Source organism: Xiphophorus hellerii, chromosome 8 (genome assembly GCF_003331165.1).
Source record: "Xiphophorus hellerii strain 12219 chromosome 8, Xiphophorus_hellerii-4.1, whole genome shotgun sequence".
In the NCBI taxonomy this organism is placed as follows: domain Eukaryota; kingdom Metazoa; phylum Chordata; class Actinopteri; order Cyprinodontiformes; family Poeciliidae; genus Xiphophorus; species Xiphophorus hellerii.
In genome coordinates, this window is record NC_045679.1 from 10,504,899 (window position 1) to 10,523,095 (window position 18,197).

At 37.4% G+C, this 18,197-nt stretch overlaps 5 protein-coding genes across 5 annotated transcripts; 4 read left to right on the forward strand and 1 right to left on the reverse strand.

The window, feature by feature from the left end:
* The first annotated feature begins 4,047 nt into the window (after nt 1-4,047).
* On the forward strand, nt 4,048-6,229 carry LOC116724005 (N-acetyllactosaminide beta-1,3-N-acetylglucosaminyltransferase 2). Its single transcript, XM_032569275.1, has 2 exons — nt 4,048-4,239; nt 4,584-6,229. Exon 2 carries the CDS (start codon nt 4,601-4,603, stop codon nt 5,942-5,944), a length of 1,344 nt encoding a protein of 447 aa, XP_032425166.1. The 5' UTR covers nt 4,048-4,239; nt 4,584-4,600; the 3' UTR covers nt 5,945-6,229.
* Nucleotides 6,230-9,133: 2,904 nt separating this feature from the next.
* LOC116725065 (heat shock protein 30-like) lies at nt 9,134-10,217 on the forward strand. Its single transcript, XM_032570952.1, has one exon. It carries the CDS (start codon nt 9,297-9,299, stop codon nt 9,909-9,911), a length of 615 nt encoding a protein of 204 aa, XP_032426843.1. The 5' UTR covers nt 9,134-9,296; the 3' UTR covers nt 9,912-10,217.
* Nucleotides 10,218-11,309: 1,092 nt separating this feature from the next.
* On the reverse strand, nt 11,310-12,134 carry LOC116725064 (heat shock protein 30-like). Its single transcript, XM_032570950.1, has one exon. The coding sequence runs from the start codon at nt 12,087-12,089 to the stop codon at nt 11,475-11,477; it is 615 nt and encodes a 204-aa protein (XP_032426841.1). The 5' UTR covers nt 12,090-12,134; the 3' UTR covers nt 11,310-11,474.
* An 867-nt stretch (nt 12,135-13,001) lies between these two features.
* Nucleotides 13,002-14,537, forward strand: LOC116725063 (heat shock protein 30-like). The gene has a single exon (XM_032570949.1). The coding sequence runs from the start codon at nt 13,078-13,080 to the stop codon at nt 13,690-13,692; it is 615 nt and encodes a 204-aa protein (XP_032426840.1). The 5' UTR covers nt 13,002-13,077; the 3' UTR covers nt 13,693-14,537.
* A 1,469-nt stretch (nt 14,538-16,006) lies between these two features.
* Nucleotides 16,007-16,835, forward strand: LOC116723898 (heat shock protein 30-like). The gene has a single exon (XM_032569109.1). The coding sequence runs from the start codon at nt 16,022-16,024 to the stop codon at nt 16,634-16,636; it is 615 nt and encodes a 204-aa protein (XP_032425000.1). The 5' UTR covers nt 16,007-16,021; the 3' UTR covers nt 16,637-16,835.
* Nucleotides 16,836-18,197: the final 1,362 nt, after the last annotated feature.

Below are 18,197 nucleotides of genomic sequence, written 5' to 3' on the forward strand. Positions count from 1 at the left end.
GACCGATTTTGATACTAATCGTGCGATATTTGTGGGCGTGATGGCGATTTCAAAAATGATTTGGGTTGAAAAAGTTGTCTTCATCTCTCACTCTAATCAGCGAGAGAAGCACTGTAATTTTCGGAAAAATGAGAAACTTTGGGTCGCTTAGAGGCAAATTGTGGACAAACCGTAACTGGTATCGACGAGCCGTCTTCACTTTCGAAGAGATCACAGACGTATCTACAAAATGAAATTTGAATGGCATTTCTAGGTGAATTTGTGACGACACAGAAAATCCTCAAAAATAGGGTATTTCCAGGATTTTTCCCATTGACTTATAATGGGGTTTTTTTCGTAGTTTTTTGCGAATTATGTCGCCACGTTAACCCCAAATCCCACCAAAAATAATAGCTCCAATGGCGTGAATTTTCTGCACGTTTTGATACCTCATTTGTAGGTGTGCACCCAGCGGTATGAGCCGCATTAACGGTGACGGAAGAAAAATAAAGAATTATAACTAGAAAATTTCGGAAGAAATTTAGCCGGGGCCTGCCAAGGCGCGGCCGTGGGGTTCGGGCCCGGCGTCGTCACGCTACAAATCGGCATCGACGCTAAAGAACGCCGCAACGTAACCAATGGCACGCGGAGAACCCCAAGAACATTAAGCAAGACGGACGTGCACCATTCAGTACGATTTAAAATGTTGTCAAGGCATTAATTTTGGAAGTTTTGTTAAACTTCATTTCAAAGGGCCAAACTAATCCCATGCGTAATAGTCCTTGGGTTAAAATAGTTATATAATGCTCAAAACACAAGTAGCTGATGTAAAAATATTCAAGGCTTTTATTTTGAAATTTTCAGTATGCTTCATTTCAAAGGGCCAAACTAATACCATGTGTAACAGTGCTTTGGATGAAAAAGTCAAATAAAGCCAAAAAGAGCAATTACCTGATGTAAAAATATTCAAGGCTTTTATTTTGAAATTATTATTATGCTCCATTTTAAAGTTCCGAACTAATCCCATGTGTAACATTGCTTTGGATGAAAAAGTCATATACGGCCAATAAGAGCAATTACGTCATGTAAAATATTCAAGGCTTTTATTTTGAAATTATTATTATGCTCCATTTTAAAGTTCCGAACTAATCCCATGTGTAACTTTGCTTTGGATGAAAAAGTCACATAAAGCCAAAAACAGCAATTACCTGATGTAAAAATATTCAAGGCTTTTATTTTGAAATTTTTGTTAAGCTTCATTTCAAAGGGCCAAACTAATACCACGTGTAAGAGTGCTTTGGATGAAAAAGTCAAATAAAGCCAAAAAGAGCAATTACGTCATGTAAAATATTCAAGGCTTTTATTTTGAAATTTTTGTTAAGCTTCATTTCAAAGGGCCAAACTAATACCACGTGTAAGAGTGCTTTGGATGAAAAAGTCATATACGGCCAAAAAGCGCAATTACCCGATGTAAAAATATGCAAGGCTTTTATTTTGAAATTATTATTATGCTCCATTTTAAAGTTCCGAACTAATCCCATGTGTAACAGTGCTTTGGATGAAAAAGTCATATACGGCCAAAAAGAGCAATTACATGACGTAAAAATATTCAAGGCTTTTATTTTGAAATTATTATTATGCTCCATTTTAAAGTTCCTAACAAATCCCATGTGTAACAGTGCTTTGGATGAAAAAGTCATATACGGCCAAAAAGAGCAATTACATGACGTAAAAATATTCAAGGCTTTTATTTTGAAATTTTCAGTATGCTTCATTTCAGAGGGCCAAACTATTCCATTGTGTAACAGTGCTTTGGATAAAAAAGTCACATAAAGCCAAAAAGCGCAATTACCTGATGTAAAAATATTCAAGGCTTTTATTTTGAAATTATTATTATGCTCCATTTTAAAGTTCCGAACTAATCCCATGTGTAACAGTGCTTTGGATGAAAAAGTCATATAAAGCCAAAAAGAGCAATTACATGATGTAAAAATATTCAAAGCTTTTATTTTGAAATTTTTGTTAAGCTTCATTTCAAAGGGCCAAACTAATACCATGTGTAACAGTGCTTTGGATGAAAAAGTCAAATAAAGCCAAAAACAGCAATTACCTGATGTAAAAATATTCAAGGCTTTTATTTTGAAATTATTATTATGCTTAATTTTAAAGTTCCAAACTAATACCATGTGTAACAGTTCCTGAGTTAAATCAGTTATATACAGCCCATAGCAGCAAATAGTTCTAAAGGCCAGTTCAGTCCTGATCTGTTTCAACTGAGGGTTCCACTATAGATAGAACTACAATGATGCGTATCTGTAGTCCAAACCAGCAGCCAATAGCCTCTTGAGATCCGTTGCTATGGCAAATAATGGTCTCAGCAGGGTGTGAGCTCTGAGCTCTGAGCTGTCAAACACACAATTGTGTGTTTGAGCAAACACGTTTTACTGACAAAAAGCATTGGAAACAAATCCTTCCTGTTCGGGAACCGTAATACATATTCGAAAAGCGTTTGGAGCGTATGACAGGCCTATGTGTCTTCTGCGATAGTCCCGAGATTCATATCTGTACCTCACTCAGAACATTTACAGTGATGAGAGAAAGAAATGTTGTGCCCAGATCTGAAATTCTATTCAAATACATGGGAGAGAGCCTCAGACAGCCTCAGAAAATCCTGTCGCATGACTTTGCTCTGAAGCACCGTGACAGAAAACCGTACGGTCTAGATAAATTTCGAAAACATTTTACCGGAGCAGACAGGCGTATCAATGTCAGGACCGATTTTGATACTAATCGTGCGATATTTGTGGGCGTGATGGCGATTTCAAAAATGATTTGGGTTGAAAAAGTTGTCTTCATCTCTCACTCTAATCAGCGAGAGAAGCACTGTAATTTTCGGAAAAATGAGAAACTTTGGGTCGCTTAGAGGCAAATTGTGGACAAACCGTAACTGGTATCGACGAGCCGTCTTCACTTTCGAAGAGATCACAGACGTATCTACAAAATGAAATTTGAATGGCATTTCTAGGTGAATTTGTGACGACACAGAAAATCCTCAAAAATAGGGTATTTCCAGGATTTTTCCCATTGACTTATAATGGGGTTTTTTTCGTAGTTTTTTGCGAATTATGTCGCCACGTTAACCCCAAATCCCACCAAAAATAATAGCTCCAATGGCGTGAATTTTCTGCACGTTTTGATACCTCATTTGTAGGTGTGCACCCAGCGGTATGAGCCGCATTAACGGTGACGGAAGAAAAATAAAGAATTATAATAAAGAGACGCTTGTTGGGTGTAGAGTAATAGGTTCCTGCCATTGCTTTGCATGGCAGGCCCCAATTATAATAAAGAGACGCTTGTTGGGTGTAGAGTAATAGGTTCCTGCCATTGCTTTGCATGGCAGGCCGTTCCTGCCATTGCTTTGCATGGCAGGCCCCAATAAAGAGACGCTTGTTGGGTGTAGAGTAATAGGTTCCTGCCATTGCTTTGCATGGCAGGCCCCAATAATAAAGAGACGCTTGTTGGGTGTAGAGTAATAGGTTCCTGCCATTGCTTTGCATGGCAGGCCCCAATTATATATTTGAGTTTCAGATATACAAAGCTAGCTTACAACTTTAATTGCTTTTAAAGGTGGTTCTTCAAAGCTTGTAACCATGATTACGAAAACATCCCACACTATTTTTTATTTTGAAAAAAATATATAGAAAAACTTTGAAGTTTCTGATTGTAAAATATTGTGGAAATATCCAAGAGACATGAATAATTTTGCAAGTCACTGTGTTTTCATATAAGCTTCTGTAGCCTCAGTTAAATATGCCTTGACAAATCACTCACAACAGAATCATTACACGGTTAATCTCATTTTGGTTGCACATTTGGTTTGTACCATGAGAATATTTGCCTATAGAGCATGGATGCAAATCAAATCTGCTTCTGAGAAATCACAGAGTAACATTAGTCAGTGTTCACTAAAGATAATACGCCCTCCTTGTGGGTGTTTTCTCCTCATTATCTAATGAGGAGTCGAAGAGACGCATGCTCGTTGTGCACAAGCTGCCTCATATGGGACGCGTTGCTCAGCTGCTCTTGGCACAGCACTAGAGGAGCACTTGATAGATGTACAGTTAGAGGATGTACTGTTGTGGTATAAAGGATTTTCAACAGGTGGGCCCTGAAATGACCGACTCATAACCACATCAGAAGAGTGGAGACTTGGCTTTTTTTCTTTCTTTTCCAGCTGATCCAGTGAGATTTAAACCAGTGGTAAGTAATACGTATGAGAATAGGGACAATACTTGACAAAGCAAGTGTAGAGAGGAATATTTATATCAAATGAAAGACAAAGGGGCTGCCTTTTATGTAATATTTTCTTCAGGGGCTCAGATATTCAGCTGTACTCAATGAGGTTCAGAGTGTCAACAAGAACAGATAATAACCCCCACTGGACGGTCACCAAGGGAACAGAAACTCCAGAGCGTTAAAGGGGATTTGCAAAATCTGATTTATCCCACTGTTGTGTTTCCTGTTAAGAGAGAGCAGATATAATGTTATAACGTTATCTGTTTTGATTATTTATATATTCATATAAAACTATGCTTTTTGTGCAGGTTTTTGACTTGCAACAATGGGAAAATGCTGCAAATGCAACGGGAGACTACTATGCATGTGCTTCCTGCCATGTATGATGACTGGACACCTTGTGATTTACATCATGGTGACCATATTTGTCACCATTTCTTACGCTCCTCCAAAAGTAATCATTCACTACATTGCTCCAGGGATTTCAGCCAATTCTTCCACCCTGGCCTCACACCCACTTGGTCCTTTCTGGAACCTTCGCCTGGAGGACAGTGCACTGTGGAACCAGTTGCAGCACAGCTGGGACCGTCAGCACAATCCAATATTAAGAGGAAACCTAACTGGGATGCAGAGAAGCCCAAAAGGTCAGCCTTTCACTGAAATTGAGGATAATTGTCTATCAGACTGCATGTCACAGAAGTGTTCAGTTCCTAGAGTGAATGACTTCAACAGCATGCCAGAGCAAATTAGAGCATTTATCAAGTCAATGCACTGCAGGAAGTACCCTCTTCTTATCAACCAGCCTCGTATGTGTCAGAGGAACAAAGATACCACTGGGGTGGGGTCTCCAATGCTCCTCATCGCTATCAAATCACAAGTGGGGAACTTTGAAAACCGACAGGCCATACGTGAAACATGGGGACACAGGGGTGTGGTGAAGGGGGAGTTCAATACAAAAGGGGGATTAGTGCGCACGGTTTTCCTGCTCGGAAGGCAGGACTCGAGTACAGGTCCTTACCCAGACCTGAAGAACCTTCTGGAACTTGAGAACGAGAAGTATGGAGATATTCTGCAGTGGGATTTCAGGGATACGTTCTTCAATTTGACCTTGAAGGACCTGCTGCTGTGGAGATGGTTCAAGCAGTACTGCCCTACTGCCGCCTTTGTCTTCAAAGGCGATGATGATGTTTTTGTTCGGACAGATGCCCTTCTGAGTTACCTGCATAAAAAAATGGAGGAGCACAAGCTTTGGAGAATCTATACTAATGAAACAGACATGAATTTGTTTGTCGGCGATGTGATCAGCAATGCAATGCCGAACCGTGAGCCATCCATGAAATACTACATACCGGAAAGTTTTTACAAAGGTGTGTACCCACCTTACGCTGGTGGAGGAGGGGTGGTGTATTCAGGCTCACTCGCCTTACGTTTACAGGAGGTGTCTGAAAGGGTTCGTCTTTTCCCTATTGATGATGTCTACCTTGGGATGTGCCTAAACAGACTCGGGCTTTCTCCAGTCCACCACCCGGGTTTCTTAACATTTGATCTCCCCGCTACAGACAGAAACAATCCGTGTGCATACAGGTCTGTTCTACTTGTTCACAGACGGAATCCAAAGGAAATGCTGACCCTATGGAAACAACTCCAGAACCTGCCTGCTCAATGCTGAGTCTCATTTGCAAAGCAAATAAGATTTAGTAAGTACCAGACGACTGCGGCCACTACACTAATTTGAAAAAAAATTACATACTGTGGCCAGGAGGCAGTGCATGGTAAGGTCACCTTTAATCAACCTTTCCTGTGGAGAATTACGTAACTCCCAGGAGGAGACTGATCTACCTCAGAAGGTACTTTATTACAGGAACTTTACAGAGCAATAACACACCTCAAACTCTTGTTTTTGTCATTGCTTGTACCAATGTGCCCTATTTTATCTAAAAACATTTCTCCACTATTTTAGAAAGATAAAGATTTGTAAATGGACAAATTGAAGTATGCTTTATGTGCAAATAAAATTGTTTAAATATACATTTGCTAATGGAAAGTTTGTGTGCTGTCCTTGTTAATTTTGAGCCATTGATAATGCATCACAATCATTCATTTTTGTTTTGCACTGTCAACATATTTAGTAAGTTCAATAAGATTCAAAATACAAGAATTGTGTTCACAAATTTGTATTTATTATATATTATTTTTAATCTTCAATGTGAATGTTTGTTGAAATATTTCTCAGTGAGTGGTCATCAATACACATGATGTTGTCATCAAACCACGATACGGCCACTGTTGTCAGAATTAGAAGAGGTTATAGATTCCTGAGTTTGATCTGGTGCATAGTCCACAAATCTTTAGTTGTGTTGATATGGGGCCTTTAGGAGGTTCTTTAGGAGGTTTAATCTTTGGAATCCTTGTGCTATTGAACATCCATTTGTGTCCATGTTTCAAATACCTTTGAAACCTTTAAATGGTTAACATAAGCATAGAGGGAGTTGGATAGTTTGTTCAAGGACATCAAGGCACGATTAAGTCTCAAGGCTATCACACCATGGACTAAGAGGATGCTGAAAGCAACTTGATTGATTTTTATTTTGTTTTTTTTGTTTTTAATGATAATGACAAGAAGAAGGATTGGAGGAGTCGAGGCAAAGCTTTCAAATCTCTTAACCAGGTGGAGGCAGTACCATGATGTGGGCTATTTCAATTCAGTGTGTAATGATGATTTACACAAAGACCCCTAGTGAAGGACAGTTGAAGCTTTCTAAGGAGAAAAAATAACAAGATTTGATTCTGTCAGTGCAGGCAGTAGATAGAGAAGTAGGTGATATGGGGGGGAAGACAAACAAAGGAGAAATTGTGTGTTGTATGCACAAGTTGCAATGGAATGGTTTGATTTTATCTTGAGACACTAAATATTTTCAATAAATTGTTTCTTATATTGTGATTTTAAGATGGTGGTCATGTTATGTTGTTGCACTTCCTCAGACCCTACAAAAGTGCAAATATGAAAATATTTTTTTGTGTACATTTTCATAACTAGAATAATACATTGTTCAGAGCTATTCAATTCCTTCCCTTGCATAGCCACACTATTCTCTCTCTCATCTTCTGTCTGTGATACTAAATACCATACTAGTCTAGCCATAGCTATTGATCGATGTACTAATATGCAGACAATGGGTTTGGAGTAATGCACTCACAAGATATAAGTCCATCTGATGACCACAGGAGAACCATTACTAAGCTGATAACCACTTAGGAGAAAACATCGAGAAGCAAGAAGCTTTGAACACATTTAGGGCAGTCTTAATTATTTGTATCATCTGAAATGTATTTTCTTTTTCGCAGTTGAAAACCTAGAAACTGTTAGAGATAATATACACCTAAATCTAATATGGAGTTTGAATTATGCTCTCAATGAAGCCTGGCAAGTCTGGCAAAAAAAAAAAAATTAAATAAATAAATAAATAAAAATTATTGAAAACATAGCAATGATGATATATCTTTCACTTTCTACAGTATCATCAACACCTATTGAAAAAATATGATATTACAATTTGAATTCCGTCCTTTATAACAGTGACAATACTGCAATACTTGCACACACATTTGTGCCAAATGATAAAAAAAAAAAGAGACCAATTGACCTTGCAGTCATGTACTTGGATGCTTGAAGGAATATCCAAGCATGCATAGGGAGAACATTCATACCATTGTGAAATAAACACTCAGGACATTTGTTACTGCAAGGCAACAAAGGTCTGGTCAGCCCCAGAGCAATATTACGTAAATAAAAATGTAATAGGCCTACAGCTTGAGCTTTCCATATATGTTTATGGAATATCTGAGAGGTATATAAAGGAAATAATGACAATGAAACTACATGTTTGTCATTATCCCAAAGCTACATTCTTTGCTTTTTACCTGCACTATCAGTGGTCCTTCAACTTAATATAGAAAAACATAAACAAGTGGTAATAATTACACTACTTTGACAATACTAAAACAGTTATATAATAGATATTTGGGAAATTTCATAAGCTGTCCCGCTTTCTGTAGATTTTGTGACGAAGTTATATTTAGATCATTATAAAAATTGATTATGGAATGGGAAAAGTTATGGGAACGGATGTTAGGCTTGATGTTGGTTAATCATTGGTAAATTTAGGTTTTTGGCTATAACTGATAACTGAAACACAAACAATGAATCCATTGTTTGTGTATTTTGAAATAATTATATTTAACCAGATTAAAATGAAGGAGATCAATGATCATGAAATTGTATAAGCAAAAAAATAGAAAAATAGAAAGACATCTAATGTTTAATAAGTTGTACTTATTTAATAAAATGTCTACCCCCAAAGATTAACAGTGTTGTGGAAAATAGACTTTCGACTTCAAAAACAATTTATAAAAGAACAAAATTTTTTAATGAAATATAGATTTTGAAAATAAGCACAACTTGGCATATGAAACAGTTAATGATCACGAAAAAAGTCTTATGTGCCTATTATACAAAAACTATTATACGCATGTAAATTATATCAAGAAACACAAAATGAAAAAGGAAAATTATCTCATCTGGAACTGCTCCACCAAGTTTAGCTCTGTGGTTATTACAGGAAAATTCCTGGGGAATCTGGTAGTGCCTCCTGTTAAGAAAATAATTGACGCAATTAACATTATGTTTTAGAACAACTGCTGGAAAAAATGACCAAAAACATTTTTTACAGAATAAACTAAAGAGGTAGTTCATATTAATAGTGATGTATTTTAAGAAGAGATATATGTGAGACAATTTATTGCTGTGAACAGAGACTTCACAGACAAGACAGATTATGTGAAAGAGCTCCCCCAAGTGGAATTCTGTAGTAATTACCAGAAACTTCCGGAAGCCTCTGGAGCGCCTCCTGCTAGAATATAAAGCTGGGACAGCCCCACTGACTGACAGAAAGATACACAAGAAACACAGGAGTGAAGAGACGCCTGAATAACAAGAAGACTCAAGACTAAACAGAAGAAAGATGCTGTGCTCTCATGGATTCCCATCTGCCCTCAGTCCATTCATGGACTTCTCCTGGCCTGTACGCAGTCTGTGGCCAGAGGTCAGACCTCTGTTCTACCAGCAGCATGTCATGCAGAGAGACCTACAGGAGCTGCACAGCAGTCTGCAGCTGATGGACAAACTTCAACGCCAGATCCTGGAGGACACAGAGCCTTTCAGGAGCAGCGTGGCTCTGCAGCCAGTCTCCTACCAGCTGGACAAAGAGGGAGAGCACTTTTGCCTAACCCTGGACACTCAGGGCTTTTCTCCAGAAGATCTGTCAGTCCGGCAGGTGGGCAGGAAACTGAGAGTCAGCGGAAAGACAGAGAAGAAACAAGAGGATGGGAAAGGCTCCTACTCTTACAGCCTACAGGAGTTCAGACAGGAGTTTGGTCTGCCTGAAGGGGTGAACCATGAAGACGTCAGCTGCCATCTTTCTCCAGATGGAAAGCTCCACATCCAGGCAGCCAAAGTTCCTTGTATCGAGGCGACAGAGAGAGAGCTGACTATCAAGAGGAGCTCAGAGGAGGAACCACAGCAGAGTGTGTGTTCACAGGCAGAAGACAGCAGAGCAGAAACACAGAACGGATCATAGAACAAACCTGAAAACATGAACTCACAAACATGTTGATGTGCCAATGGGATGATTTTAGATTTCTTTGGTGATGGTCGTGTTCAGTTTTTAGGTTTGTACAAAGAAACATTTGTAAAATTAAAAATTAGTTAACAGTTAGTGGTTCTCCTGTTGTTTTCAATATTTAGCCTTTATAAGAATACATAAGAACACAACATTAGAAAATAACATGAAACATGTTGAAAATAATTGTATCAATAAATGGAAGCATCTTTTCGCTGTTGTTTGGCATACACTTGAAAATAAAATTTGAAATTTGTCGACAAATGAGTGTGCATGTTTTAATTTACAATCTGAGAACTTTACATTAAATAAAAATCAACGTTTTATATTTTGAAAATTTAGCTACTTTAAAAATGGGCACCAGTAAAATACCAGGCATTTCTAAATATAAAATAAGGAATAATCAAATATTGTCTTCAAAATTTTAAATATAACTGAAACAAACATTATCTGTGAAAGTACATGAAAATGTAAAAATATGTGCATGAAATATGAACAAAACTCTATTGATTGTTTAAGATATTGAAAAAAAGAATAAAAAACACAACATAAAGACAAGTACTGCTCAACTGGTATCTTATTTATTGCCATACTAAAAAAATATAAGGAACAAGGTTTTATTAAACAAATAAAGAATATCTTTCATGCTTAAAATGATGTTATTATACCTGATGTTATTAGGTATAATCATGCCTAACATCTTTAAGTGAAAATATTGCATTAGTCATCATAATTAATTTGTTTAATATATTTCTTTTCCATTTTTAAGAAATCTTTTACAGATTTATAACAAATATACACAACCAGTTTATTAAATAATTTATAACAGAGATTTCTCAAAAAATATTATTGCATGAAAGCATGCCTGGTGTTTATTAATGTTCTATAATGTAACAAGAAATAAGATTTTATCGTTTTAGAAGTACTTGTCTTTTTATTTTATTTAATTATTAATATTTTTACTTTAACCAATTAATAGAATTATGCAAATATTTCAAGTGTACATTTTTACATTTCAGATGTAATGATTCTACAGATGTTGTTCATTTCAATCAATAATATTTTAAACATAGAAAACAATTTTTGATTTCGGCCTATGTTCACCTTATATGTAGTTTGTTCTGCTATTTTATTACTGAGCTGCACATTTTAGTTTGTAAAAAAATATTTTAATTGAAGATAATATTCCCAGTGTGTAGACGAAAAATGCACACAAAGGACTTAACAATAATAAAATTTTATTTTCAAAAGTGTTTCCCCAAACACTGAGAAAACGTTTTATTTATTGATACATTTATTTTCTACATGATGGAATGTCATTTCTGTTACTATATACTAAGACAAAGTACACCAACAGAACCACTAACTGTCTATTATTCTTTAATTTTCCAAATGTTTCTGTTAACAAATACAGTAATGTACCAAAACAACATTAATCCACACAAGAGTATTATCAATGAAATCTAAAATCATCCCATTGGCACATCAACATGTTTGTGAGTTCATGTTTTCAGGTTTGTTCTATGATCCGTTCTGTGTTTCTGCTCTGCTGTCTTCTGCCTGTGAACACACACTCTGCTGTGGTTCCTCCTCTGAGCTCCTCTTGATAGTCAGCTCTCTCTCTGTCCCCTCGATACAAGGAACTTTGGCTGCCTGGATGTGGAGCTTTCCATCTGGAGAAAGATGGCAGCTGACGTCTTCATGGTTCACCCTTTCAGGCAGATCAAACTCCTGTCTGAACTCCTGCAGGCTGTAAGAGTAGTAGCCTTTCCCGTCCTCTTGTTTCTTCTCCATCTTCCCGCTGACTCTCAGCTTCCTGCCCACCTGCCGGACTGACAGATCTTCTGGAGAAAAGCCCTGAGTGTCCAGGGTTAGGCCAAAGTGCTCTCCCTCTTTGTCCAGCTGGTAGGAGACTGGCTGCAGAGCCACGCTGCTCCTGAAAGGCTCTGTGTCCTCCAGGATCTGGCGTTGAAGTTTGTCCATCAGCTGCAGACTGCTGCGCAGCTCCTGTAGGTCTCTCTGCATGACATGCTGCTGGTAGAACAGAGGTCTGACCTCTGGCCACAGACTGCGTCCAGGCCAGGAGAAGTCCATGAATGGACTGAGGGCAGACGGGAATCCATGAGAGCACAGCATCTTTCTTCTGTTTAGTCTTGAGTCTTCTTAATGCTCAGGTGTGTCTTCTCTCCTGTGTTTCTTGTGTATCTTTCTGTCAGTCAGTGGGACTGTCCCAGCTTTATATTCTAGCAGGAGGCGCTCCAGAGGCTTCCGGAAGTTTCTGGTAATTACTACAGACCTCCACTGGGTGGAGCTAATTCACCTAATGTGTCATGTGTTTCTCCTACGGCTACTTACAACAGTCACTTACATAATCATGTTTAGTAAGTTTTCAGTCAATGACAAAAAATGATTTTATTTGTATGGCATATAAAACGTTTGATGTTTTTTTTTAAAAAAATGTTGGTTTGAAGTTAATTCATACAACAACGAAAAGTACTGCATGCTTGCATGAGAATCAACATTAAACTTATAAAAAGTAATGGAGATATTGAACTATATATTTTATAGATTAATTTATGTTTTGTTTTGATTTAAGGTTAAAGAAAAGCCAAGATACAAATATATGTTTAGGTAATACAGCACCCAAAAGGACTCCTTTCTTTCTGTGCAGGTCCATAAAAACTACAGAATAAAATTTAAAAGGAAACTGTTAAAAGAATCATTTGCTGAATATATTATGGTATAGCACAATATGTTTATATTCAGGAATTTCTTCTACCAAAACTATGCTTTCATATTTGTAATAATCATTGAACTAGTACTTCATTAACAGGTTCAAATGTTGTGGAACTTTTGTTATTGCTCCAAGCTTACTAAAGTAAACACGATTAAAGAGATTATCGCTGCATAAAGCAACAGAACTGAGATGTGAAAAATTAGGTGAATTAGCTCCACCCAGTGGAGGTCTGTAGTAATTACCAGAAACTTCCGGAAGCCTCTGGAGCGCCTCCTGCTAGAATATAAAGCTGGGACAGCCCCACTGACTGACAGAAAGATACACAAGAAACACAGGAGAGAAGAGACGCCTGAATAACAAGAAGACTCAAGACTAAACAGAAGAAAGATGCTGTGCTCTCATGGATTCCCATCTGCCCTCAGTCCATTCATGGACTTCTCCTGGCCTGTACGCAGTCTGTGGCCAGAGGTCAGACCTCTGTTCTACCAGCAGCATGTCATGCAGAGAGACCTACAGGAGCTGCGCAGCAGTCTGCAGCTGATGGACAAACTTCAACGCCAGATCCTGGAGGACACAGAGCCTTTCAGGAACAGCGTGGCTCTGCAGCCAGTCTCCTACCAGCTGGACAAAGAGGGAGAGCACTTTGGCCTGACCCTGGACACTCAGGGCTTTTCTCCGGAAGATCTGTCAGTCCGGCAGGTGGGCAGGAAGCTGAGAGTCAGCGGGAAGACGGAGAAGAAACAAGAGGATGGGAAAGGCTCCTACTCTTACAGCCTGCAGGAGTTCAGACAGGAGTTTGATCTGCCTGAAAGGGTGAACCATGAAGACGTCAGCTGCCATCTTTCTCCAGATGGAAAGCTCCACATCCAGGCAGCCAAAGTTCCTTGTATCGAGGGGACAGAGAGAGAGCTGACTATCAAGAGGAGCTCAGAGGAGGAACCACAGCAGAGTGTGTGTTCACAGGCAGAAGACAGCAGAGCAGAAACACAGAACGGATCATAGAACAAATCTGAAAACATGAACTCACAAACATATTGATGTGTCAATTTCAATTTGTCATTCTATTAATTAAGAGTGTATTCAGCTTTTTTGTACAGTAAAAGGGTTTATTTAAACATATTTTCAAAAAGTGGTTAATGTTTTTTTTTTCCATTTGTCGTCTACTATCTTGATCTTTATAATAAGATGTTATTTTCTAGAAAATATAATAAAACTTCAAGCATGTAAACAAAATAGTTAATGTTAACTTCATCTTGAATCAGGTAAAAGTAAATGTCAACAAGTCGACTGTCTTAAAGAAACATTTAATACAAGTAATTTGCTGAAAAATGAAAAGAAATGTTTGACGTCTCAACATAAAAATAGATACAGAAATGCAAAATACCTATATCTTTGGTATTCTGTTTTAGTATGAACATGCCTCCTGCTCTGTCTGTTTTCTTTTCCCAGTTGGGCATGGTTGACATTGCCACCATTAAGAGATTATCTGTGCTCACCAGTAATGATTATCATTATTTTGCAGCAACACACACACACACACACACACACACACCCCACACACACACACCTACACATGCATGCTTATATAGTAGTGAAATTGGGGTGCACACTACACTTTGAATGTAAAAATCTCAAATTATTAAGAGTAAATAAGGAAGTAATCTTGATAAATTCCTATTTACTGAAGTAAACTTGAGTTCTGGGCCAATTTCTTGAAATAATTTTTTTAAGACAATTGTCCATCGAAGTTTTGAACACAAACTAGTTAAAAACATTTCAGGATGTTTGCTTAGTATTATGGCTTAGAATTAATCTAAAACCTATAAATAAAGTGCGCTAACAGCTCTGTTTATTGTCAAATCATTTTGGGAAACATCCAACTGTGTTTTGTAGCACTTATGCATTTCTTTGTTTATGTGGATGGAAATACTGACTCCATTTTCCTTTCTTGTTTTTCATAAACAGAGCAGATTGGACAATATCATCAATGGTATATTCTATGGAGAGAAGAGCACCACATACAGGAAGTGTGCTGAATAAATGAGCTAAAGAAAAACCCAGAATATATTTGCATTGTGATTCATGGGGAATAATCTTTTAATGACATTGTGAGCTAAATATATATCACATATGATGAAAAATACTAATCAAATGATGTAATTATTACAAACTGGACATAAAGCAAGTAAGTCATACTTAAAAAAAAATGATGGACTGCTGTTTTAACAATCATTTTGACAATTTATAGATAGAAACATGATGTGGTGATCTTTCTTTTATGTTTCATAGGTGGCTTAGATGTTTCCTTTGTCCATGACGTTAGCTTACTTTGATTTAAAAACTAAAATATTCAGTGAACTTATCATCCAACATTCCAATAAATAGTGACATTTATGTTAAGTAAATTGTACAATAAAACATTTTTATGTTATTCTGATGGAATAAGAGTTTCCTTAAGTGTCTGAAGCCAAACATAATTTAGAATATAAAATGCTCTGAAGTTTTAGGTGAGGAAAAATGCATGTTTATTTGACTATAAATTATGTTTTTGAGAAAAATGTCTAGATGATAATTTAAAGAAGCTCCTCCCAGTGGAAATCGTTGATGAGAAACAGAAAGTTCCAGAAAATGATGAACTCTCTCTTGGTAGGAAATAAAGTAGATTTTTAAAACGCCTGTAAAAATTAGCTTAAATAAATGCTTTCAATGATCATATAAATATGTTTATATTATGTATAAACATAATATATTAAATTATGTAGGCTATATACTTTCTTTTGGCAACATACTAAACATGTTTTCTATTACTGAATCAATAATTCAAGATATGAAACAAAAATCTGCAACTAAGATTTATCTCCAGAACTCTCCATCAACATGTTAGCATGTTTATAACTGAGAAAATTGTCCGTTTTGTTTTTTGTTTTTTTTTGTCACTAAATGTTAGTGGTTGAAAAAGTAACAGCAATTTAGTGTAAACAATAACATAACTACTATAAAAACTTAGCAAAAATAAATTTTACATAAAGATGTAAAAAGCCCTTAATTTTAATTGAAGTTACAGCTTAGGAATGAACAAAAACAAACATGTCTCAGACACAAACTGTAATAATTATGACCAGAAATGTTACAGACGTAATAGATCATGTGAAAGAGCTCCACCCAGTGGAGTTCTGTAGTAATTACCAGAAACTTCCTGAAGCCTCTGGAGCGCCTCCTGCTAGAATATAAAGCTGGGACAGCCCCACTGACTGACAGAAAGATATACTAGAAACACAGGAGAGAAGAGACGCCTGAATAACAAGAAGACTCAAGACTAAATAAAAGAAAGATGCTGTGCTCTCATGGATTCCCATCTGCCCTCAGTCCATTCATGGACTTTTCCTGGCCTGTACGCAGTCTGTGGCCAGAGGTCAGACCTCTGTTCTACCAGCAGCATGTCATGCAGAGAGACCTACAGGAGCTGCGCAGCAGTCTGCAGCTGATGGACAAACTTCAACGCCAGGTCCTGGAGGACACAGAGCCTTTCAGCAGCAGCGTGGCTCTGCAGCCAGTCTCCTACCAGCTGGACAAAGAGGGAGAGCACTTTGGCCTGACCCTGGACACTCAGGGCTTTTCTCCAGAAGATCTGTCAGTCCGGCAGGTGGGCAGGAAGCTGAGAGTCAGCGGGAAGAGAGAGAAGAAACAAGAGGACAGGAAAGGCTCCTACTCTTACAGCCTGCAGGAGTTCAGACAGGAGTTTGATCTGCCTGAAAGGGTGAACCATGAAGACGTCAGCTGCCATCTTTCTCCAGATGGAAAGCTCCACATCCAGGCAGCCAAAGTTCCTTGTATCGAGGGGACAGAGAGAGAGCTGACTATCAAGAGGAGGTCAGAGGAGGAACCACAGCAGAGTGTGTGTTCACAGGCAGAAGACTGCAGAGCAGAAACACAGAACGGATCATAGAACAAATCTGAAAACATGAACTCACAAACATGTTGATGTGCCAATTGATTACAGTACATTACAATACAGTATATATATATATTATAAATGTAGATTTTACTGTTCTTGGTTGCTGTGGTTGCTGACACTACAGGAATATAAGGTGTACAAGTTTACATATTGAGTCATTTGTCTTTATTACATTTTTTCTGTTATAATGTGAAACTCAAATATTTTTAGAAGAATTTGAAATAGAAGACAAAACAGTTCAAATGTAACGCACAAGATTAAACGTCATGTTTAAAATGTTGAATTAAATATGAAATTTATTAATTATGTTTTCAATGTAAACAAAATGTAATATTAAATTAAAAGAAAATAAGAACAATTTTAAAATTTGTTCATTACTTAAACTAAGAAAAAAAAGTCAAGGTACAAGATTATGAAATCAGAGTCTTTTACACATTACCTCCCCAAAAGCTTATAAAAAGATATTCAAAAACGCAAGTATTCTTCACATGTATTCCTAAGCCTCTTAAAGGTAATGATAATAAACAAAAAATGCACCCTAATCTTAACACAAGTTATTAAATATTGAGTGATGAAATGTATATGTGAGAGATTTAAGAGATCATAAACATTGAGACTTGCCTTGGGGGTTCTAAATAATTTCTATATTTCTATGATTGTGTAACTTCAACAAATGCAACATCTAAATATTTTGTATTTAGATGATATTTAGATGTTCCAACATTGTAGTTAGCACATATTTCCACTAGATGACAGCCTTTTCCTCCCAAACAATTCGGTGTGAAACCTTTCTAATCCTGGGTCTTTTAGGGAAGTGCAGGATTTTCCAACTAGATGTCAACCGAGCATTGGAAACATTCACTGACCCTTCATTCTCGACTAATTTCCAGTAGTTATTGCGAACCTAAATCTTGGGCATACATTAATTCCTTTTCTTTTGTAATGTTGCATACATGGGAAGATTGGTTATTAAAAAGACCTAATGAAAAAAAGCTGACTGGTCCTAAAAGGATAACAGGGATACATCAGTTTTGATATTTCTCAATTAATACTTAAATGACCTATTTTTTTTTTCTAAATGATTACACTCTTCACTTGGTATTAACAGTGTAAAACCTCTTACCTACCCACATTAATGTAACAAGAACAGATGTGGGGGATTGTGCAGAGAAGTGGGGCAAAGAAATCAGCGAGCTTTAAAAACCCACAGCCTTCGTTTCAACATATTCTATCTCTGAAGAACATACAGAGGGATGATGAAACCTGGCAAGCACTGTGCTTCGCTGCTCTGGGATATTGTGTCAAGGCTGATGTCAATATTTTTGACACATAAAGAGAATATGCGAGTTTTTGGAAGGGGGGAAAGATACTTTTTCTGTGCCAGGCGTTCACCTTTGGATGAACTCCACGAAGTAGAGGCTGGGTAGAAGTTGGGAGGGAGGAGGAGCAGAAGAATGAAAGGTAACAAAAATAGAGGACGGATGAGGAGGAGGATGAGGAGGAGACGGCAGGGCTCAGCTCCAAGTAAATCATCTGCATTGTTCTCCTAATG

Bases quoted from the DNA above. Each gene is read 5' to 3' on its own strand.
- LOC116725065 (XM_032570952.1), top strand. From the start codon at position 9,297: ATGCTGTGCTCTCATGGATTCCCATCTGCCCTCAGTCCATTCATGGAC.
- LOC116725064 (XM_032570950.1), bottom strand. From the start codon at position 12,089: ATGCTGTGCTCTCATGGATTCCCGTCTGCCCTCAGTCCATTCATGGAC.
- LOC116724005 (XM_032569275.1), top strand. From the start codon at position 4,601: ATGGGAAAATGCTGCAAATGCAACGGGAGACTACTATGCATGTGCTTC.
- LOC116725063 (XM_032570949.1), top strand. From the start codon at position 13,078: ATGCTGTGCTCTCATGGATTCCCATCTGCCCTCAGTCCATTCATGGAC.
- LOC116723898 (XM_032569109.1), top strand. From the start codon at position 16,022: ATGCTGTGCTCTCATGGATTCCCATCTGCCCTCAGTCCATTCATGGAC.